We start from the raw sequence: 22,989 nt of genomic DNA on the forward strand, positions 1-22,989 counted from the left end.
CTAGACTGGCCATAGGGTTTCATTCGGTAGTCTAGTCGCCATAGGTGGTGATGTAGGGGTCGGTAGGATAGCATCCGGCATGAGCCTTAGTTTCCCTTTTTGCCTGTTTTTGTAGATGTCTGATAGCGAGTCATTCTCCGAGCGCGAGCCCAATGCGTTCGACGAGGAGTCATCGACGGTCTCTTTGACTCCGAACGTTGAAGCGGCAGGGGCTGATGCCGAGGAGGGAGTGATACCGACGTCCGAGATACTCGGCGAAAGGCCCAGCCAGTCCCCACACATGGTATCGGAAGGGTTTATGACCGCTCTGGTACCGCTGTTCTATCATATATAGCGACGGTCGCCACGTGGGGCTTGGCGCCCGGGTGGCGAGCGGTGGTAACCAGCCGATGCCTCCACTCCGCCGTGGTGAGGCGGCTGCCGAACCGCCCAACCGCCGAGTGTCCGTAGTCTACCCCGCAATCCTAGGGTGCCGATGGGTCGAAGAGCTTGTCTTCGGCGCTGATTATCCGGAGCCCAACAATCACCGAAGGGAGATTGCGGTTTCGGGCGGAGTACTTCATCCCGATTCGGTAGGTATGAGGATTCCGAGCCCTACCGAATCCCTAAGCGATCCGAAGGGCGGCGGTTGTCTTTTCACGGACGTGCTTGTGCAAGGGTGAGGCTCCTCCGCAGCCCGCCGTTCGAGAGGATCTTGGCGCAAATAGGCTACGCCCCGCCGGTTTAATCCCAACTTCGGGTGGCGCTGATGGGGTAGTCACAGCCGGCATGGTGGGAGGGAGAACCTCAGATGAGCGCTTCTCCCACCTGCATCCACGTCGAAGTGTGCCGATCACGGGCTGGGTCGGGCCAATTGCTCGAAGGCTACGAGCGCGGCCACTTCATCAATGCCGCCCCAACCTCACGAAGGCGTGGAGGAAACGGCGGGTGCTTTTGTCCTGATTGGGAGTCGCCGGGATAGCCCGTCCGTTTCCACATTCCGACCACGCCCAAATGGCCGGTAGGCTATTCTACCGCTCGTAGGTCTTTCAGTCTTGCTTTCCTTCGCTTAATGCTGATCCCGTTTGGTTTTGTGCAGGCAAGTTGAAGCAGCCGAGCGCCACACAAAGGAGATCCGCAGATTGAAAGGGTTAGGTGAGAGTTCCCGCCGTTGAGAGGGTGTACCGGTTTCTCTTTACCGCCAATCTCATCAAGGCCCGACTTGTCAATCTCTGCCGAGAGTAAGTATACTTCGTAACTTACAATTGTTTCTTTTCTTACATTGCGGGTCTTACCAACCCTTTTCTCGCAGTGACGGAAGGCGGGAGAGCTGCCGAGGCTAAGAGGATGAACGAGTCCTCCAAGCGCCATCTCATGATGGGCTTCAGGGGAAGAAGAAGAAAACCCAGCAGGGGCTCGGCATCGGTAGACCCCGAGAACCGACGCGTTGGCGAGCGTCTCCGTGAACTCAATGCCGAATCGGCACAGCCGAGCGGCAGCGCCGCCCTCTCCCGCCGAGGCGCCACTACCGAAGGACTTCCTCCCGAGCCGCCGCAAACGGCCCTCACCGTCCGATTTGGATGCCGAATCGCCCCGGCGCGGACGGCGCCGAGCCCACTCGGGCCATCTTCGCGGCCGACAACGACGAGGAGCCCGCGATCCCGTCACCGCCTTCCGCGGCGGTCCAGTTCGCGAACCATATGATCATTGGTTCGCAAATGGAGCCGACAAGATCGAGGAGCTGCCAAGAAGCTCTTCGGGAGGAGGCAGTCATTCTTAGTACCTTTGCCGACATGCTCGTTATTCTGCGAGCTTCGATGGACATGTGGCTTTGCATGAAGCGGGCCATCAATCTGCCGAGAAGGCGAAGAAGGCCTCACGAAGACGGCAGGCTGGGTTGCCGAGGCTGGCAAGGCTATCCAGACCATGCGAATCCGGTGAAGGATTTGCAGTGCCGAATGGCGAGTCAAGGTATACGAGTCCGAATTTGCAGACTGCCGTCCCACAGTCGGCACATCTATCGGCAAGAAAGGCTATGGAGGCAAAGGATGCCGTTCAGGTGGCTCGGAGGAGTCGGAGCGGGCCAAAGCGTCGAGATTGAGGCCGCCGCCCAGAAGCCATTCGAAGCATCGCCACTCTACCGATTTCTCTACCTTGCTCGACAAGGAGGTGGGCTCGGAGATGGTGGATCTCATCTACCGATTCAAGCGGTACAATCCTGGGACGAAGCTCAACTTGAACTTCATTGCCGATCCTCCTCCCCTTCCAGAAGGCGTCACGGAAGAAATGATCGAAGAGTACGAGGGGGAAGGCGCCGAGGAGCCCGGCCGGTGCGAAGGGGCGGATGCCGAGGGCCCTGCATCCTGATCACCTGCCTTTATTAATGTAATTTTGATGCCGAACGTATTTTTGTAATTTCGTTATAACTTTGATGCCGTTGGCATCTTTTGTTTGGATAATTAATGCCGTGGGCATATTTTTATTAAAGTTATGCTTTCACTTTGAATTACTTGCATCTTACTTCCGAATCGGTAGCGTACTTAGGGAATGTTTCCGTTTAATGCCGAAGGCCCTCAAACAAAAGGATATTGGCCGTTGGCCAGTAAAGTTCCCAAGTGTTAAGGAATTGAAACCAATGGGCATGCTTGCCGATTGTAAAGCAATGGCCTATAACGCCCAATAAAGTCTACCAAGTTGTCCCTTAATCGGTAGGATAATGGCGACGCCAAAATGTGTAGTTTGCTGCGACCGATGGTCTCTACCGTAAAAAAAAAGAAAAACAAAAAATGGAGAGATTGAGAGGTACAACAAAGGTGCCGAATATACGAGCCGAAGGCCCTTTTATTGATAAACTGCCGAAGGCAAGAGTACAATTAGGAGTCGTTTACAATTTAGAACCCGTCGTTGGCTAGGAAACGCAGTAATGCCGAAGGTGTGCATGTAGAGATGTCGAGGCTCTTGGGACCCCTCCGTGACCCAACCGTAGGCCAGGTGATATCATTTGAAATAATACTTCAAATGCTCTACATTCCAAGGATGACTGAGGGTCTTTCCGTTGGAGTCTCTAAGTCGATAAGTCCCCGATCGCTGGATACCGATGATTTCGTAGGGTCCCTCCCAGGAAGGTCCGAGGGTTCCTTCCGTGGAATTCTTGGTTGCCAGAGAGACTTTCCGCATGACCCAATCTCGATTCGGAAAGAACGGGATTTGACCCTAGAGTCATAGTATCGAGAGACGCGTTGCTTGTAAGCTTCGTTCCGAAGGTTGGCTTGTGCTCGGCATTCTTCGAGTAGGTCGAGGCTTAAAGCAAGCGCTTCCTCGTTGCCTTCGGTGCGAAGGTTTCGCTTTGTAGGAAGGCTCTCCAAATTCCACTGGGACTACGCCTCAACCAAAAGCCATAGAGAATGGTGTTTCCCGATTGCCGTTCGGTAGGATGTCCGATGGCCCATAGCGCTTCGCTTTTCCGGCCAGGTTCCTTTGGCTTTGTCAAGCTGTCGTTTCAACGACTTCTTGACAATTTTGTTCATGGCCTCGACCTTTTGATGGGGTGTCTTTGGCGAAGCAAAGAACGTTGATCTTGAGTCGGTGCAGAATTCCTAAAGACTTCGAATCAAACCGCCTGCCCTTATCCGTGATGATGGCGTAGGGGATGCTGAATCGGCAGCAAATATTCGCCCGCACGAAATCCTCGACTCTGGCTGCCGTTATAGTTGCTAGGGCTTTGGCTTCTACCCATTTGGTAAAGTAGTCTACGGCAACAACAGCGTATTTGACCTGACCCTTGCCTTCCGGCATCGGACCAATTAGGTCTAGTCCCCAGGGCGAACGGCCACGGGCTCACGATCGGTGGCGGTGGCTCGGCAGGATATGAGGGACACTACCGAACCGGCATTTGTCACACCTCTTGACTAGTGTGTTCGCATCCAGTGCGAGTTGGCTGAAATAACCCCGGAAGACCTTGTGTGCGGCGATCGGGAACCAGAGTGGTCACCGCATATTCCATGGACCACCCAAGAACGAGTAGTCCCCGCTCCTCGGTCGGGCACTTTAGATACGGCGTCGTGTAGCCTCGCTTTACTGAACATCGTCGATGATCGCGTACCTTGCCGATCGGCAACGGAGTTTTCGAGCCCGCATCTTATCGGTAGGAAGGGTTCGGTAGTCGGAAGACGTAGATTGAGACATCCATGTGTCTTCGCATCCGAACGGTACATACCTCGGGCGGTTGTACTTGGTGGGATAATATCTCCACCGGTACCTTCCTTCCGATCTTGTCGTTTATCGCCGAAGCCAATCGGGAGAGCGCGTCGGCGTGGCTGTTTTCGACACGGGATCTGCGCCAATCTGTAGGCCCGGAATTTCTGTAGTAGTTGGTGAGGTGCCGAGAGGTAGGTGACATGGAGGCATCCCTTGCTGCGAAGTCTGCCGTTATCGATTTACTATGAGCCGAGTCACCGTGAATGCTGATCCGCCTCGCGCTCATGCTCTTGGCTAGCCAAGGCCAGCCAGAGGGCCTCATATTCCGCCTCGTTATTGGAAGTCCGGAAGTTGAATCGGAGGGCGTACTCAATTTTGTTACCGTCCGGGTGGTTAATACCAGCCGGCGCCACAACCTTGCTGGTTTGCCGAGCCATCCACATGCAGGGACCAGAGAGGAACGGAAGTGTCGAAACTTTCGGTATGCGTCTTATCCGGTGCAAGAGAAATGGCGCTCGGCGATGATGGCTCCAATGGCGCAGGAGGTGTGAGCTCGGAGATGAAGTCGACAGCGGCCGGCTTTTTCTGCAGCCTTGGTTTGAATCATGTCAAATTCTCCCAACTCGATTGCTCATTTGACCAATCGGCGGATGTTTCGGCCTCTGCAGACTGCCAAGAGGTTGGTTCGCCGAATCGTAATTTCGTGGGCCCGAAGTAGGGGCGAAGTCTTCGTGCCGAGACGACCAGGGCGATGCTAGTTGCTCCAAGGGTGGGTATCAAGCTCTGCGCTCTAGAGCGCCTTCGACATAAAGATCGGTAGCTCCGCCTTCTCGGCTTCCTTATCAATACCGAGCTAACGGCGGTGTTGGATACCGAAGGTATATGAGTAGTACCTCGCCGCAACGGTTTCAATAACTGGTGCACGGCTCATGTAGTTCTTCAAGTTTTGAAATGCCTGGTCGCATTCGGGAGTCCACGCTATATGATGTTTGCCCCCTTTCAAAGCTTTGAAGAACGGCACGCATTTATCGGTAGCCTTGGAGATGAAGCGTGTCAAGGCAGCGACACGTCCGATAAGGCTCTGAATGTCCTTCTGCGTCTTCGGCGTCTCCATGTCGATTATGGCTTTTATTTTCTCGGGATTGGCCTCGATTCCCCTTTGACTGATCATGAACCCGAGAAATTTACCGGAAGATACACCAAAGGCGCATTTGCGGGTTCACCTCATCCGGTAGTCCTTTAGAATACCGCACATGAGGGCCAAGTTTTCCAGTGATCCCCTGCCGCTTCGGCTTTTTACCAACATGTCGTCGACATATACCTCCATGATGCCGCAGATGTATTTAGCAAAAATTCGGTTGACGAGCCGTTGGTAAGTTGCCCCGCGTTCTTCAGCCGAAGGGCATGACATTGTAATACAAACCGCGATCCGTGATGAATGCCGTATGTTCTCTATCGGCGGGTCCATGAAGATCTAGTTGTATCCGAATACGCGTCCATGAAGCCGAGCGGCTCGTGCCGGCGGTGGCATCGACGAGCCGGTCGATCCTCGTAAAACGCCGGTCAAGCCTTATTCAGTCGGTATAGTCGACACATTCGCCACCCCCGGCCTTCCGAACCATGACTAAGTTGGCAAGCCAAACAGTACGTAGCTTCGATAAAGCCGATGGCTTTAGCTTGTCAACTTCAGACGCACGCCTCATACCGCTTCGGCATCGCACGATCGGCGCTTTTGCTCGATCGGTTTGTGGGCGGGAGATGCTTGAGCTTGTGGCTGATGACATCAGGGTGATATACCGGGCATATCGTCATAGGACCAAGCGAAGACTTCCGCTTGCTGCCGTAAGAAGTCGATGAACCGCTGTCTTGGAGGTCGGGATCCAGATTGGTGCCGATCTTCACCCACCGATCGAGGAATTCCTTGTTCGGATTATGGTCTCGAGCTCCTCGGCGGGCTGTGCCATTGGCGTTAGGTTTTCCTCCCGGGTCGTCGATGAGTTCGTTACCGTTCGGTAGACCCCGCAAGGTCATGGCTTCCATTGGCGGTTTGCGGCTACCGACTTAAGGGCCGTGGCATAGCACGTCCGTCTTGTTGGTCACCCCGAATGGCTCCGGTACCGTTGCGCGTTGGGAACTTCATCAGCAACATGTGGGCGACAAGTGGACTTTGACCTTGGTGAGTGTCGTTCGTCCGATAATGACGTTGTATGCTTTGTCGGGCAATAGACAATGAGGAATTGGTCGTAGGTCATTGTTTTTCGGGCGACGCCAAGGCGTAGGCGGTGATGCTACCGGTCGGTTGGACGGATCTCGAAAAGCCGAGTAGAGGTGTAATTTGCCGATTGACCATGTTGTCGGCAATTCCCGATCCCTTGAACGCATCGGCAAAGATTACGTTCACCGAGCTTCCAGGTATCAATCGACCCGACCCACATCGTAATCGGCGATCTCGGCACGAATGATCATCGGGTCGTCGTGGGGGTAGATGATCCCCTCCTCCTCTTCTTCACAAAAGGTGATGGGTTCCCATCCCACCTTCTGCAACTTACGGCTCCGATCGCCGCGTCTATGCCGAAGACACGAGGACGATGGGCTGAACGCACATACTTGCTTTACCGAGCGGTTTGAGGTCCCGCCAGAGTGGGACCGCCGCGATCATGTGGATCATGTTGATCTGCCGATTTGCATTTGAAGTCGGGCTGCGGTGGCTGGCGAATCGATCAACTTTCCTTCCCGAATCAAGCGCTCGACAATTTTCCTCGGTGATCGATGCTTGGTATTGTGGCTGCTGGTGATATGGGCGAATTTGCGGTGTTCGATTATCCCGCCGATTGGGCTTCGGTTGGTCGGCCGGGATCTAATCATGTTCGTTCATTAGAACGGTTTCGTCGTCGTGTTCAGCAGGTGAAGACTTCTGGCGCGATCGTGATTCGGTAGGTGCCGGTGGTCGTTAAGTCCATACTTCCCGCGTCCTTTCTTTGAATTTCCGACGGCTATCCCGGTCGTCCCTTCCGCTTGTGTCACATCGGCGGGTCGTCGGTTCGCCAGATAACTTTTGGTGGCCGATTCCTCCTTCCGAGCCGAAGGCGGGTTTGGAGTTGAAGTATTCGGCCTTTGCATGGATGCCGCCGCTTCATTAATTCGTCATCGTCGCCCGATTGCTCCGTGCAAGAGGTACCGGAAGTGAGAGGATGTAGGCCACTCTTGAAGGCGCCGTAGGCTGCCCTATCGTCCGTTCGGGACACCTCGAGTACTGTGATTGAAGCGCGCTGCGTATTCCGTAGGGTTCGTCCTCCCTTTGCCGAATCGTGTACGGATCGTCGGCAGAGTACAAACGGTCCGTCTGGATCATGAAGTGGTTGAGGAAAATTTGCTTTAGTTCGTCAAAGGAGTGTACCGTCCCTGGTTCGAGATGGTAGAACCAATTCAGCGCGCTTTGGTAAGGGACGAGGAAACAGCAGACATTGCCCTCGTCGCTAAGGCCCTTACACCCAACCGCCGATTGGAAGGAGTGAAGGTGCGTCGGATCTTCCACACCGGTATAGAAAGGAATGCGCAACGGCTGTACCTCCTGTCCGATCCGGACTTCTTGATGCGATCGTAAACGGTCCCGCCAAGTTTTCCCCAATCAAGGACACAGGGTTTCGGTCATCCTCCATCTTCGGATTCTTTGAAAGAGTAGGCGGATGGCGGGGTCTCGGGACGCCTGAAGTCTTGGAAGCTCTCCTTGGACTTGGCGCTCACGCTTTTGAGTACTCGGGAGCTTCGAGCGGTAGCTTGATTCGTTGCCCTGATGGGGACGTACTCATCATCGGACTCCGGTGCGAATCCAAACCCGAACCCTCGAATGGGCGACTTATCCCCGGATCCTCATCCGGAGTCCCCCAAACGGGCGTTTATTCGGATTGGGGATCTATGCCGTTCGGCATCCTTCTTATCGTTGATCCGATGACGACAATCGGTGTACACCTTCTTCGACGTGAGGTTGGTTCGGGGTGGCGGGACCACGCTTTGGAGGGCGCAGGCGTTGCCTTTGCCCCTCGCTTTCCCTTCTTCGCCGACCGGGTCTGCGACTCGGGAAGATTCGGTGGTCCGAATGTTTTGTGTTTCCTGCTGATTAAGCAACCGTTGGGTTTCGTCCACTTTGCACGAAAGGAGATTGTTACGTTCTTGAAGTTTAGCCATCTCCTTCCGGAGGGAGGTCATTTGAGCCAAGAGCTCCGCCGACCATGGTGCCAGCGTCGGAGGATTACGAAAGGGTGCTAGGGTGCAGCGCAGGCTTGCTCCACTTGGCATACCGTCTGATAGTCCGTCCTCTGAAAGGAACTGTGGTCCTGAAGTGGTTCCCATTTGTTTTGTTTTTAGGAATTGTAGGTTGATTTTATCGATTTCCCACAGACGGCGCTAAATCGCGTTGACGAGAAAAATGGTTTAATACTTTCCCGCGTAACTTAGTGATTAGGTCTCTTCGGTATCTGATGTCCTCGGTAGGGTGTACGATCTGTAAGATAGCAAACACACGGTAATCCTAGGGCACCGGTGTGGTACCGGCCGAAGGCTCTCCGATGCTTAAGTAAGTACGGATTAAGTAAGTTTGAACTACAGATCAATAGGCAGTATGCCGTAAGTTCTGATTGATTACCTTCAAGCTGGGATGGGTGTCCTCTTTTATAGGCCTTGGGAGGTGTGCAATTTGTTTAGAGTTTCGATGTGGGACTCTGGGCATCAATTGTGAGACCGCCACGCGTCCAGAGGGGCGAGGTTGCCCTAATGTTGCGATCGGTAGGTTTGGTACCGAAGGTGAGTGCCGAAGGCACACGTAGCCCTGGTTTGGTCCACGTGTTTGGTATTCATTGGCTGTTCATTTTGGTATAAACAGATATATAGTGTTGTGTAGCATAAAGGCTCCAACATATGCAATTCCATCAAGGCCTGCAGGCCAATAACTGCTTTCTCTTGGATATTACAAACATTTGTAGAGCCATAATGAAAACTTGGTAGGCAAACCCAAATACTCGCATTGACCATTTGCTTCAACTTGATAGGCTAGCAAGGGGCTTGTAGCTCAAGCAGTTAAGAGCATCTATCCCTACACTCGAGGTCCTAGATGTGATTATCCTCATCCCAGTATCGCTTGTAACCAAAAACAAACAAAAAACTTGATAGGCTAGACCCAAATGAACCTGGTTTTCATAAACTTGTTGGTCAGCTTGATAGTGGCTTATTAGAAGTCCAAATTGGTTGAGAAAGTAATGTCCACCAATTTTAGCAGATACCCTTTTGGACAATGTAACAGAGCACTTGATTGTTAATGACTAGGGCCCCAAGGGTATGTTCTAGGTATGTTACCTTTAAAATAACCCTTTTGTTGTGATGATCTTTAAAGGGTGACCAAGAACGTACAAAATTTTGTTCATTAAACCATATTGTAGAGGCTATCGAAAGTTTGCCTGCACCTCAAGAAATCAAGGATCCATCCCAGAGGCACAGAAGAGATGTTAGTTACTTTATTTGCACAAGACCTAGGAGAGGTCCAGTTGTGTTGTCAGATGCAAGCTTCATATGGAAAGGAAGAATGCAGACATACAAAAGCACTTTGGGCCTTGTGAAGAGAATTGATCTCTCAAGTAATAGATTAACAGGGGAGATTCCAAGTGAAATCACTCATCTTGTTGGGTTGATTTCTTTAAACCTTTCGAGAAACCAGTTAACAGGTCAAATAACTCCAGAGATCGAAAACTTGGAGTCATTGGATTCGCTTGATTTATCTTGAAACCAGATAGATGGAAGAATTCCGACAAGCCTTGCTCGGATAGATCGTCTTAGTTTCTTGGACTTGTCATATAACAACCTGTCTGGCGAAATACCCACAGGCACTCAGCTCCAAAGCTTTGATCCCCTTGATTATGCTGAAAATCCTCTACTCTGTGGACCTCCACTTAAAAAGATGTGTGCTAATCAAAATGAGCCAACTGACTTGAGCAATGAAGAGGATAAGGATGAGTTTATAACACTGGGATTTTACATTAGTATGGGGATTGGGTTTGCTGCTGGATTTTGGGGAGTTTGCGGCACTTTGATATTCAACAGCTCATGGAGATACACATACTTCAAGTTCTTGAATAATTTAAATGATTGGCTTTATCTGAGGATAGCTTTGATCAAGCGGCAACTGAAGTTAGCATATGCTTAATAGATAAGCTCGCGACGGTACTCTTTCTCTCTCATCATTAATTTCGTTTTATAATTATTTTCTTATTGCATTTTTTCTTCTCTCCAAACTGACGGGTATTAATTTGTTTACTTTGATATTTAGCTGCAGCATCTAAATTAGGAGAAAAGTAGCTGTAGCTGAATGCCTCCTTCCAATTCAAGTGTTGAAGATTGCTAGTACGCGCATGCGCATGCACATGCATCTGGAGAAGAGTTTACGAGTTAATTTGGAGTGCTTAGTAGGAATAAATATGAGTTAAATTAGTATTAATTATTTGTCATAACAATTAATTCGGAGTTCTCCGATTAATGTTTTTTTTTTTTTGTTTGTTTGTTGAGAGAAATAAACAGATCCATTTTAATCCAAGCTCACTCCGATTAATGTATTAGTTCCAGCTATAGTGTTATTATAATTAACTAAGCCGAAGCCAAAGCGGACTTGATTTCAGATTACAATGTGTGGCTCTGTTTTGGTCATCTATTTGCAACGTACAGCTTCTCCTTGTAAATTGGGGGTCAGCTTCTCCTTGTAAATGTGTGGCTCTGTTTTGGTCATTCTTTCCTTTCATAATTCAACATCTTCATTATCAATGTGATAATGTTATGTTCATTGCTTTAATGTGTGGCCAGAGGTCAACATTTTTGCATGTTCTCTGCAAGTATATGGGTACAATAGTCGGTATTAGTGATTTAGATCCACTGAGATGTGGCGGAATCTTCAGGTGGCTTAAGCTACTCTAAGCTTTTACTAAGTGATCTTGCTTATAATGAGGGGTCTTTCTGTTTGCTTTGAATGTTCAACGGTTGATTCATGGGAAATTGAGACTCACTGAAAATCTTTTCATATTTCCTTCTCTGACTTCGAGTCTTAAACGACCATTACACTCTGGATTCTGTTTTCTAGCGGGGAAGTCTGTTAGATGTTTTTTTTATGACTTTTTTTTTGTGCTACCAGCAACAGAAACTGAGTGAGGAAATTTGATTAAAAGACCATTCATTGCTAGGATCTTCAGATTGCTTGGTTGGTAACCTGAGCTCGAGCCAGGATCTTCAGTCTCAGTTTACCTCCGCCAGCCTAGGCAACTCCCAGGCTTTCTCCAGGCAAGACCTGGCAGGCAACTCAGGCCACGCTAACAAGCTAGGATCAGAGGTCATACATATTTGAATGCTAAAATACATCAAATATTGAATGCCTTGATACATTCAAGAATACGCTATGATTCTTTCATTTCCTAACAATTCATTGTCCAGAGAACAGAACAGCTAATATCTCCTAAAGTAGAAATCAAGAAATAAAATAGCTTTTAAATTACACAACAGATTCTACCCCCCAGCTTGCTTGCAGTAAGGAAAATAAGCAACTGATGACGCCCTTATTGCGATGTTGAAGGAATTTCACGAGGATGTTAAAAAGTAATGAAGCCACACAAATTTTGTGCACTTAATGTCAAAAATTAGCTCAAATAATTACAAGATATTCACATTGAATCCATACAGAAAAACCAAAAGCAGCAGATGACACACATCAAGCAAGTCGCTTACTGAGACGCCAAGAGTTTAGGGTTTAGGTTCATGGTATCTATCATATAGCGGTTCAATACGTTCTTGACGCTTGCGCTTGCTCATCTTGGTGGGATCTGCCACTTTGAAGAACCTGGGTGCCAGTTCCACGAGCCATTTGGGGTCGACAACCGTCACCTCGTGCATGTACTCCTTTGTGGTCATAACCAGCTCATGGTAGATCACCCAATCTGGTTGTCTCTGGAAGAGGGCGCTGCTTGGGTGTATATAAACTGGTTGGTTCTCCACTAGGGTTCTATAACCCTCCTGCGGGTCCTTTCTAGTACCGTGGAAGAAAAACCCTGCTGTAATTGCCTTCCTGATCTTTGTAAAATTCTTTCCAGCACTGACAACATCTAGTTTATACCTGAAATTCACAATCTATACTCAGAATGCAATTTCATCTTCAAATCAGAATACTCAACTTAGAAATCGTTGATCACTGTTATAAACTTAAGCAAGGGGTGCTAGTAGAGACATTGGCATGACAATCTTTATAATAATCTAGCCTAGAGCTTACATGACAATGCTATGTCAATCAATGAAATCTGTTAATGGCGAAGGTAGGATGTGTAATATGCCATCTGAATTTCCATATCAACTTTTAAAACAGTTTTGCAATATTTTGTACAAACACTTTACCAAGAAAAACAATTCCAGTATCAAAATGACTAACATGTCCGCACAAGAGAGCACATTTGAAGAGCATATACTGGCAATTTAGCTATACAAAAAGGATACTATACTTAACCACTGAAAAAATGGTGGAAAAAAGCACTTCTGCTAATAATGCTCTGAAAACAGTGTATGAGGTAACATCAACATGACAACTCGTAATGACCTATTCGCTGCTCAGGTACCCTATATCTAGATTTTAAAACACAAACTAGGCCTGAACAACATTTCAGCATTTCCATCAAGTACAGACAGCAAAAGGCATGCCTAATTCACGACTACTGCAAAAATACAATGTACCAAACATGAGCAAATCTAGAACATTAATCTACATCTTTTAAAACCATTCATGCACATGTGAAACCAGAAAAAAAGATCCAAGCATCCGCAAATACACATCAAGATAAATTAGAAGAACATACTTGTCCATGATGCTGAGAAGCTGTTTTCTGACATCCTGTGCCCTCCTCAAGGATCGAGACTGAACAAAGTTCTCAAAACACCATGGCCCTGAAAAATTCTTAGCTTTCCATGCCTCATAGACTGCAAGTAAAGTCAGATGATCTCCCTCTGGCTGGAAAAACTTGGCTCTCTTCTGATCTGCCTGGGCTTGTTTTTCCCTAGGCCTATAAAAAATATTACCAGTCTGAATCATTGCAATGATGGTCAAGATCTCATCACTGCATCCAAGGTCCACACTGGCCAATAGCATCTTAGACAAGGGTGGATCCAGAGGAAACTCAGCCATTTTCCTACCCAATTTGGTGAGCAGCCCCTCCACATCCAGTGCTCCTAAACTGTACAATTGTTCCATGGCAGAAATGAGTGCTTGGGGTGAAGGAGGATCCATAAAATCAAAAGATAAGAGATCATTTATCCCCATAGCTTTCATTGTAAGTGTAGTAGTCCCAAGATTTATCCTCTGGATTTCTGGAATTGAAGTAGGGGACATCTCATTGCGGTATGCACTCTCAGTGTAGAGGCGGTAACATTTCCCAGGGCCTGTACGCCAAGCACGCCCAGCTCGTTGCTTGGCTGATGCTTGGGAAATTGGAGTTATGACCAGTGAATCTAGCCCCTGCTTTGGGTTATAAACATTTTGCTTTGCAAAACCAGGATCAATGACATAAAATATCCCATCAATGGTCAGTGATGCCTCAGCAATATTAGTAGCCACAACTACTTTCCTCTTACCTGGTGGGGCAGGATCAAATATCCTTGACTGCATTTCACTAGGAAGGGCACTATACACTGGTAGGATAATCAACTCAGGGACATTTTTACCAAGACCTTTCATCCTCTCATAAAGAGACTGGCATGCAAAATCAATCTCTTCTTGTCCAGTCAAGAAAAGAAGGATGTCACCTTCAGGTTCTGTCAAGTGTATTTGTAGAACAGTTATTAGAGATGCATCAAGGTAGTCACTTTCCGGCTGTTTAGTGTAGAGTATCTCTACAGGAAAAGTTCTCCCAGGGATAGTGAAGATGTTACAGTTGAAGAAATAACCGGAAAACTTCTCCGCATCCAAAGTAGCAGATGTGACAATCAAACGAAGGTCTGGTCTCCGCTTCACAAGCTTCTTCAGTAGCCAAAAAGAACATCCGTGTAGATTGTCCTCTCATGAGCTTCATCAAGCATGACCACAGAATACTGAGAAAGGTTCTCGTCAATCAAAATCTCCCTAAGAAGCATACCATCAGTCATGTACTTGATGACAGTATCTGGACCAGTGCAATCCTCAAAACGAATTGCATAGCCTACTTCCTCTCCTAAACGACAACCAAACTCTTCAGCAACTCTTGGCCACAGACATGGCAGCCACCCTATGTGGCTGTGTACAACCAATCTTACCCATTGTCGTGTAACCCGCTTCTGCAAGATACTGCGTTACCTGTGTTGTCTTACCCGAACCAGTCTCACCAATGATGACAAGCACTTGGATCTCATGCACCACTGCAATCAATTCTTTCTTCAGCTTGTACATAGGCAAGCTCTGCCTCTGTTCCTGGATTGAGAGTTTTGACCTCTGCCCAAAACTGATGGTTTTCCCAAAAGCATCCTTCTTCCACTCAGGCATGTCATATGCCGACAAACCAACACCTCTAAGTTCTTGTGCAAGATGCCTCTCACCAGTCTCTGGCATTGGATCTTCACAGGGACGATTGAGATCCTTTGGGATAGAATCCAACATGGTTCTTTGCTGCTGCTCACGCACTTCTCTACGCTCCTTAATGAGTGCAGACTGAAGTGCAGCTGCACGACCTAGTGACCCTTCTGGATTCTTAAAGATTTTCACAGGTGACATATCAACAGAATACCTGCTCTGTCCATTTAAAAAGGCTGGCTCATCCTCATTGAGCTCAATCTCAAGCTCTTCCTCAGCTCCCTCTTCTTGATAAAGCATCCCATCAGTTTCCTCATCATACATAGGATACTCTGTAACACCCAAAACACCTGAGGCAATCAACTGTTTGGCTTCCCACTTCTCTGGCGAGCTCATTCTCTTCAATGGCCGGCGCGATGGGCCAACATCATCTTCTTCCACAATCCTAATCCCAGAAAGACCAGTCCTAGTCACAGGTCCATCCCTTGAAAAAGATGGGTTCGTCCTATGAGCATCATCCTCTGAGCTCTTCTTCAAGGGAAGCAAATCCTTCCCTGTATGTTGATCAACATCCCTCATCGAAAGGCTCAACTTCTGACCTGAAATTGAAATCACCTTCACATAAACTTCCTGATCCCTCTTTACCACATCCTTAGCATTGCTAATTCGCCGAGTTGCCATCTGTGAAACATGAACCAGACCCTCCTTCCCTCTTAAATCATTCAACTGAACAAAGCAACCGGTGTCCATCACTCTTGAAACCCTGCCCTTATAAACCTGATACAATTCGGGCTCATCCGAATGGTTCTGGCCATTCTGCCGATCCCTATTACCTCTCCTATCATCACCATCTTCTTTAACATCTCCATCGTCTTCATACCCATCTCTCTTATGCTTATTGTATCGATCTGTATGCCTTCCCCTGTAATCACCATCATCATTATAATGTGCATCTCTACGCCTCTCATCTCTATCATACCTTTCCCTTCGCCTTTCCCTCCCATCTCTATCTCTACCTCCTCTGTGTCTATCTCGATCTCTATCTCTATCTCCTTCCCTATATCTATCACTACCTCTACGCCTATCTTCTTCTCGCTCTTCATCTTGTTCTTCTCTGCTGTTTCGCTTTTCCTTGGTCTCCATCTCAATTTCCTTCTCGATGTTCTTGATTCTATCTTTATTATCTGCGACGGCCAAAGCCTTAAACTTGGTTTTCCTACCATCAGAAGCGCTCTCTTCCTTCGAGTCCTTCTCCGGCTTTGGCTTCGGTGGAAGAATAGCGTGAATGATAGTGAGGAGTGTACGGACAAAGTAATCGGGCATCTCGGCACCATTTTTCTTTAATTTGGTGTCGAACTTGTCCACCGTCTCGCAGTTTCGTCCCAACTCAGTGATGAACTCCGCCAGAACTTTGTCCCCAACCCCTATATGGGTTTCAAGCTCTGAACAGACCTTGGAAACCAAGGAAAGGTACTCGAGCTTCTTCAAACCATCGTCAGTGGCAGCCATTATGAACTTGCAGAGGTTCTATTCATATTGAATACAAAAAAATCATGTCAATAGAAATTTCAAAATTTATGAACTTGCACAGGCCCTATTCATATTCAACACAAAAAATTCATATCAACGGAAATTTCAAAATTTATGAGAAGAACATTGCTATATACTTTTAATCAGTAGCATAAAGTTCAAAATTCATGAATGATAAATTTATCACAATAAAGAAACAATTTCTAGAACTTTAAACTCACCCACCAAAAAATGAAATTTAAATCTAAAATTGCATACTAATAATGAAGTAAACTTGGAATGCCAAAAAAAGAAGGGACATTTTGGAAAAAGCGGGAGAGAAAAATTTTAAAAGAAACAAAAATGGACAAAAATGCCCTTATTTATTTTTAGATTTCTAAGGAATCCAATACATTTGCGTGTTTTGATTTGAAAGTTGAGTGGTTTTTTCTTTTTGAAAAGCTTTGGCTTTTTCCAAAAGTGAAATTTTTTTTATGTCTAAAACCTAAAAAAGAATCACCTAAAACCCTATAGAACATAAAACCCAGGAAGTAAGAAACGGAAGAGAATAAAAAAGAAATATGAAACAAAATCAAGGAAACTGATCGTTGCTAGAGGGTGGGGGTTCAGTGGATCTTAAATATGGGATGAGATGGGGTCCAAGATTAGAATATATTGTAAGACATCATACTTGGGATGAGATGAGATCGAAGATGGTTGCGCATCAACCGTTGTCACTGTCGAGAGAGAGGAGAGCGGAGCAATATGTATATGGGAGGAAGACGGCGTCGAACAATGGAGGAGTTGACGGTTGAGATGGGCGGATTGTTCGTGGTGACGGTGAAGCGTTTCTTTGAAATAATCTCAACTGAGATGAGGGATTTTAGCGATTAGGGTTGAGAACTTGAGTTGGAGTGCGCCTGGTGTATCGATACGCCCAAATTTGGGACCTGTGAAACTAGAGATACTAATATAATAATAGGGTTAATGACCTAAATAGTTCCCCAACCATCGCTACAATCGCTATATTATCATTTTGGTCAATCAACTAAAATTTTCAAGGGAAATTGACTTACATAGTCACTAAAGATAAACCTTAATCAGAAATAATCACTTTATAAAACTTAACCACAAATACTCACTTTCTAACTTTAAAGTACCAAATTACCTTCCATATAAATACTTCAATATTCACCTTTTGTACCCTCTCAAAAATTTATTTCTGATCTGAACCCAACTCTCTAGCTCTTCTCTCCTTGTTGCACGTAGAGCATCTGAGACCAGCACCTTAATTCAAGAGGAGACCACGCCCACCCCTCAAAAGCCTACACAAAGAAGAAACATAAGGAATAGAAAAGGACGCATCAACAACAGCAACCCGCTAGACCCGTTGCCACCAGGTGCTCTCTTCTGATCCTTTGTCCCTTTGAATTCTAAGCTAATTTTCCCCTTCTTTAATACCTAGGAATCATTTTGCAAAATAACACAACAAATAAAAATCAAATCTTGATTTTCTTTAGCATAGAAATAGGTAAGTTAGGTCAGTTTTTGCTTCAATTTTGATTTTTAGGGGTTTGGCTTCTAATCCTGTTTGTTTGAAAGGAAAGGAAATAAGTTTTTGGAAAAAATTTCACAAGCAAATAATTTGCAATTTGAGAGTAAAAGGACTGTTTTTTTTTTATGTAATTCATTCTACTTTGAATTTTGAAATAGGTTTCATAGCTCACTTTATACACCATACAAGTTCACCAGTTCTGCATTGGTTTCATTGCTTTTGGCTTTTTGAACACTCCCGAGAGTGCACTAGTAAGGGTGATGAAGAATTTTATAGGCTGCTTCAAGACCAATGCATGGCTTTGTTTTGTAATTGCCAATATATATGTAATATGCCAATAAATTTGATGGTATGCAACCCTTGTTTGTAATTTTGAGTTTTAAGATATTTGTCCCCTTCTTCAATACCCATAAAGCATTTTGCACAAAATAACACGAAACATAAAAATCAGATCTTAAGTTTGTCTAGCCTAGAAATAGGTTAGTGAGGTTAGTTTTTCCCTCAATTTAGATGCTTAAGTGTGAAATTTTAGGTCTTTGAATTGGATTTGACTGACATTCTGGGTTAGGTTAGTTTTGCTAAGAACTTAAGTTTTCTATTTTGATTTCTAATTTGGTAATGTAAAGAAATGAGTATACCTTATGATGGGGATGCAAATAGATTGATTTATTGATGTTATTTGCAGAAATGGAGACTGTTGGCATATTGGTATTCTATAACGGAAGCTGGGCTAACAAGGATAACATTGAGAGTTATGAAGGTGGCGAGGCTAAAGGCATAATAGTATCACGGAACGTAACCTTTTCTGAGCTTGTTGACCGCATTTATAAGATCACGAATGCAGATCTCAATAAATATAGTCTCACACTGAAGTATTCAGTTCCTCTATCATCATCTGCCTATAAGCACCTAAAGGTTGAAGACAATGATGATGTTCAATATTTTCTGAACTACAGCACGGACGTTATGACCTCTAGAGTAACCCCTTTATTAGCAACCCTCAAAGTTATAGAAGGACATGGTATTCATGGCTGCAATGGCATTGTAAGCATTGGGAATAGCAATGCTCCCTTTGTAGTTGTTGTGAGAGATAGGAATGAGGTAATTGGGGATAGCGGAACTGAAAATGGTGTAACTGGTTTTAATTGGAAAGATTGGGTTGAAGATGTTAATTTTGAATGTGTTGAAAACATAGTCGCAGATTTTTGTGTACCTAGGAATGAAGAGGAAGCGTACTCTGCACCAAACGTGCATCCTCATCGAGAAAGCAATTTCCAAGCCTCCATGGTGCAGGTTACACAAGTGCAATCTGAAAATCTGCAATAATCAAGTTGGACTCAAATGCATACAAGTCAGGTTCATTTGGTGCATGGTAAGAGTGTGGAAGATATTGATTATGGTGGAGGTCTTTCTTGCATAAATTGGGAAGCAAATTTTAAGGTTGGAAGAGTTTTTCCAAATAAGATTGCCCTTATAAAAACCTTATGTTTAGCAGCAGTCAGAGGCCACTTTCGATTTAGAACAGTCCAATCTGGGAAACGTAGGTTGTGTGTTCGTTGTTGGCAACTTCCTTGCCCTTGGCGACTTCGGGCATATAAAGTTGGATTACATGAGTTTAGGGTTGTTAAATACGATCCATTTCATGAATGTGATCTAAGGTATCTTAGTAGTCACCATCCTCAAGCTAGTACGGGATTGTTGTCTGACTCTGTGAAACGCAGATTCAAGGATTCTCGCACCATTTATACTGCAGGTGATATCATCAAAGATGTGCGACAAAATTTTGGTGTGACCATAAGCTACTCTAAAGCTTGGAGAAGCCGAGAGTTAGCTTTAAAGATAATTAGAGGGTCTGCAGAAGAATCATATGCTCTTCTCCCTTCCTATTGTTATGAATTGGAGCGTACAAATCCTGAAACTTTGACATACATTGAGACTGATGTAGCCAACCACTTTTTATATTTTTTTATGTCAATTGGTGCATGCATAAGAGGATTTAAGTGCTCAATGCGTCCTGTGATTGCTGTTGATGCTACCCATTTGAAGTGCAAGTACAAAGGTGTTTTGTTTGTTGCCACCGCATTTGACGGAAATCGTAATATATATCCTCTTGCCTTTGGGATTGGAGATTTAGAGACGGATGCGGCTTGGGAGTGGTTTTTCACAAAACTACATTGTGCAATTGGTGATTGCTCGAATCTTGTTGTCATATCTGATCGAAATCTTAGCATAGAAAATGGGTTGAAAAGAGTTTTTCCTGAGGCAGCACATGGTGTTTGCTTTTATCACTTGAAGGGCAATATGAAAGCCTGATTTAAGTTGAAGAAGCGGGATCCGATATTGGGGTTTTTTGTGCAGGCGGCTAAGTCTTACCGTCTAGCAGAGTTCAATCGTTATTTCTCCATGATAAACAACAAGCGAGTGCAAACTTATCTAGTACGTGCAGGGCTCCATAAGTGGTCTCGAGCCCATTGTGATGGACGACGATATAATGTCATGACAACTAATATTGCAGAGTCCATTAATTCAGTTCTTCGTTTTGCAAGGATGCTTCCGGTGGTACACTTGATCGAGGAAATTAGGAATATGCTTCAGAATTGGTTTACTCAACGTCGAGATTTGTCAATGAAATGTAAATCTATGTTGTGCCCTAATTTAGGTGAAAAGAAGTTGAGGAAGAGATTAGACGCTGCTTCGAGGATGAATGTGGTTAAAATCAATGATATGGAGTATAATGTGCTTGATGGTGATATGAACGGTCTCGTGCACTTGCAAAACTATAGTTGTACGTGTAGGAAGTTTGACTTAGAGCAACTCCCGTGCAAGCATGCTATTGTGGTATGTTGGCACTTGAAATTGAACCCATACTTATTTGCCTCTTCGTATTACACTCGAGCTACATGGGCAGCTGCATATGCTGAATCCATTTATCCTGTACCACCTCAAGGGACATGGGTTATTCCCGAAAATGTCCAAAATGGAAATCTCCTCCCTCCTATTTCAAAGGTTATCCTGGGCCGTCGTAAGACGCAAAGAATACCTTCTAAAGGAGAGGACTCGCGAGAAAGAAAATGCTCAAGGTGCGGTGTGAAGGGCCACTATCAAAGTACATGCAAAGAAGCTATTCCCGTCACTAACAAGAAGCGGATCATTTAGATATTACAATTGTTTAGTTTGTATGTCTTATTCCATTAAGTGGTGATATTTGCTACCTAACTTTATGTAAAATTTGTGTTCCTAACATGTCGCTATTTTTGTTTTTGGAAATAGGTATCCTTATAGGTAACAAATTGTATAGATCATGATGCAGCTATTTATAACATTTATTGAATGTGTATGTATGATGTTTATGTGCATGATTGGTGTAGACACATAAAGCAGGTGGCTAGAAATTTAAATTGAACTGTGGTGCAATACAAGGGCAGTGGAATAAAGGGGCAATACAAAGAATTCATAGTCTAACTACAATTTGTTTGCCAAGACATACATTAAAAAAAAAGTGCTAAGACTGCAATAGAGCAACGATAAGAACACAATAAAAGGGCAATAAGAAGGCAATACATAAACCTGGAAGTCCAACTTTAGCTCTATAATTGTTAAGACAGAGGTGAAAAAAGAGTTAAAACAGCAATAGAGGTACAATAGGAAAGCAATATAAGGGCAATAAGAAGGCAATACTTAAAACTTAATAGTCTTTCAACTTTGTAATTGCAAAGACAGAGGTGAAAAACAATGTGCTAAAACAACAATAGAGGAGCAATAGGAAGACAATAAAAGGGCAATAAGAAGGCAATACGTAAACCTGGAAGTCCAACTTCAGCTCTATAATTGTCAAGACAGAGGTGAAAAAAGAGTTAAGACAACAATAGAGGTACGATAGGAAAGCAATATAAGGGCAATATACTTAAACTTGATAGTCTTTCAACTCTATAATTGCAAAGACAACAATAGAGGAGCAATAGGAACACAATAAAAGGGAAATAAGAAGGCAATACATAAACCTAAGTCCAATTTTAACTCTATAATTGCAAAAAGAGGTGAAAAACAAAGTGCTAAGAAGGCAATACGTAAACCTCTTAGTCCAACTTTAGCTTTGTAATTGTCAAGACAAAGGAGAAAAAATAGTTAAGACAACAATAGAGGCATAATAAGAAAGCGCAATACATAAACTTGAGTTTACATTGCGAGGCTACTTATTAGCTAAACATATACAGATGCAGTTTCTCTATCCACTCTAGTTTCATGGTTACTAATTCATGAAACCACAACTAATATCCAATTCCACTCCTATTACAACAATGTTTATGTGGTGAAACAAAACTGGTGGAGCATCTTCATTTCTCAAGCCATCTTCTAACCGTGAAGAAACCAGTAGCTTTTGTCCAATCTCGAACCTCCAAGTGATGAGCTATGTTATGAAGGTGATATTCTCTCGCATGTGTAGTTCCCCACTCCCCATTTCTGCAACATTCCCAATTGCTTTTTATTCACCAAAGTATGACAACAAAACTAAAGATTCAGAAAAGTGCAAGCATAAACATTAAGTTAAAGTATGTGACTCTCTCACATTTGTAATTGGAATCATTTAATTTCTAACATTTGTTATTGTATTACCAAAGCTTCCTACATAAATTACAATTCTTCTCACAAGACATTCATGCCCTATTACATACGAAATTCCTAGACTAATTGGCAAGGAGCTTCCTAACCTAGAACACCAACAAGAGAAAATCGCAAAAAGTGGAACACATAAAGGACAAAGAAATTGTCAAACAAAATAAGAGGCACAGAACCAGACATCAAAACACCTCAAAGGGTGAACAATAATGGGGTAATGTGGAATTGTTTGACTCAAGAAGCTCCACATGTAATTTATAAGCTTCCTAAAGAAGGCAATAGTGAACAGAACAACCAAAATTTTCTGAAGCAGTATATATCAGGGGAGGTCTACTTAATGCTCTTGCAATACTTCAAATTTTGGTCAAGGATCTCATGAAGATACCTATTTTCAGCTTTCCCATGTTCTGATAAATAATAAAATCAATCGCAACAAGACCTATTTGCATCCATATCAGGTTTTGATAAGGCCAATGCAACAATTTCGAATTCAAAATTCATACACTTCATATAAGGAATTTCAGCATAAAACATATCCGGAAGCATATTAAGAATCACTATATCAATACTCAACAGAAAC

At 44.9% G+C, this 22,989-nt stretch overlaps 3 protein-coding genes and 1 pseudogene across 4 annotated transcripts; 3 read left to right on the forward strand and 1 right to left on the reverse strand.

The window, feature by feature from the left end:
• The first annotated feature begins 9,487 nt into the window (after positions 1-9,487).
• LOC148916921 (receptor-like protein EIX2) lies at positions 9,488-10,837 on the forward strand (annotated as a pseudogene). The gene is made up of 3 exons (XR_016126984.1): positions 9,488-9,505; positions 9,563-10,386; positions 10,493-10,837. The product of XR_016126984.1 is annotated as a receptor-like protein EIX2 (transcript).
• A 754-nt stretch (positions 10,838-11,591) lies between these two features.
• On the reverse strand, positions 11,592-17,083 carry LOC103343699 (putative pre-mRNA-splicing factor ATP-dependent RNA helicase DEAH5). The gene is given in 6 exon segments (XM_089052244.1): positions 11,592-11,947; positions 11,950-12,316; positions 13,047-14,211; positions 14,214-14,425; positions 14,427-16,255; positions 16,929-17,083. Coding segments are annotated over 5 exon segments (3,588 nt in total). The 5' UTR covers positions 16,238-16,255; positions 16,929-17,083; the 3' UTR covers positions 11,592-11,914.
• Positions 17,084-19,133: 2,050 nt separating this feature from the next.
• On the forward strand, positions 19,134-20,105 carry LOC148916922 (uncharacterized). The gene has a single exon (XM_089052322.1). It carries the CDS (start codon positions 19,134-19,136, stop codon positions 20,103-20,105), a length of 972 nt encoding a protein of 323 aa, XP_088908448.1.
• A 183-nt stretch (positions 20,106-20,288) lies between these two features.
• On the forward strand, positions 20,289-20,948 carry LOC103343698 (uncharacterized). Its single transcript, XM_008247341.2, has one exon. The coding sequence runs from the start codon at positions 20,289-20,291 to the stop codon at positions 20,946-20,948; it is 660 nt and encodes a 219-aa protein (XP_008245563.2).
• The last annotated feature ends 2,041 nt before the right edge of the window (positions 20,949-22,989 follow it).

The sequence above is a fragment of the Prunus mume genome, linkage group LG5 (assembly GCF_029339155.1).
Source record: "Prunus mume cultivar Tortuosa linkage group LG5, ASM2933915v1, whole genome shotgun sequence".
Lineage (NCBI taxonomy): Eukaryota > Viridiplantae > Streptophyta > Magnoliopsida > Rosales > Rosaceae > Prunus > Prunus mume.

Bases quoted from the DNA above. Each gene is read 5' to 3' on its own strand.
- LOC103343698 (XM_008247341.2), top strand. From the start codon at position 20,289: ATGACAACTAATATTGCAGAGTCCATTAATTCAGTTCTTCGTTTTGCA.
- LOC148916922 (XM_089052322.1), top strand. From the start codon at position 19,134: ATGCATACAAGTCAGGTTCATTTGGTGCATGGTAAGAGTGTGGAAGAT.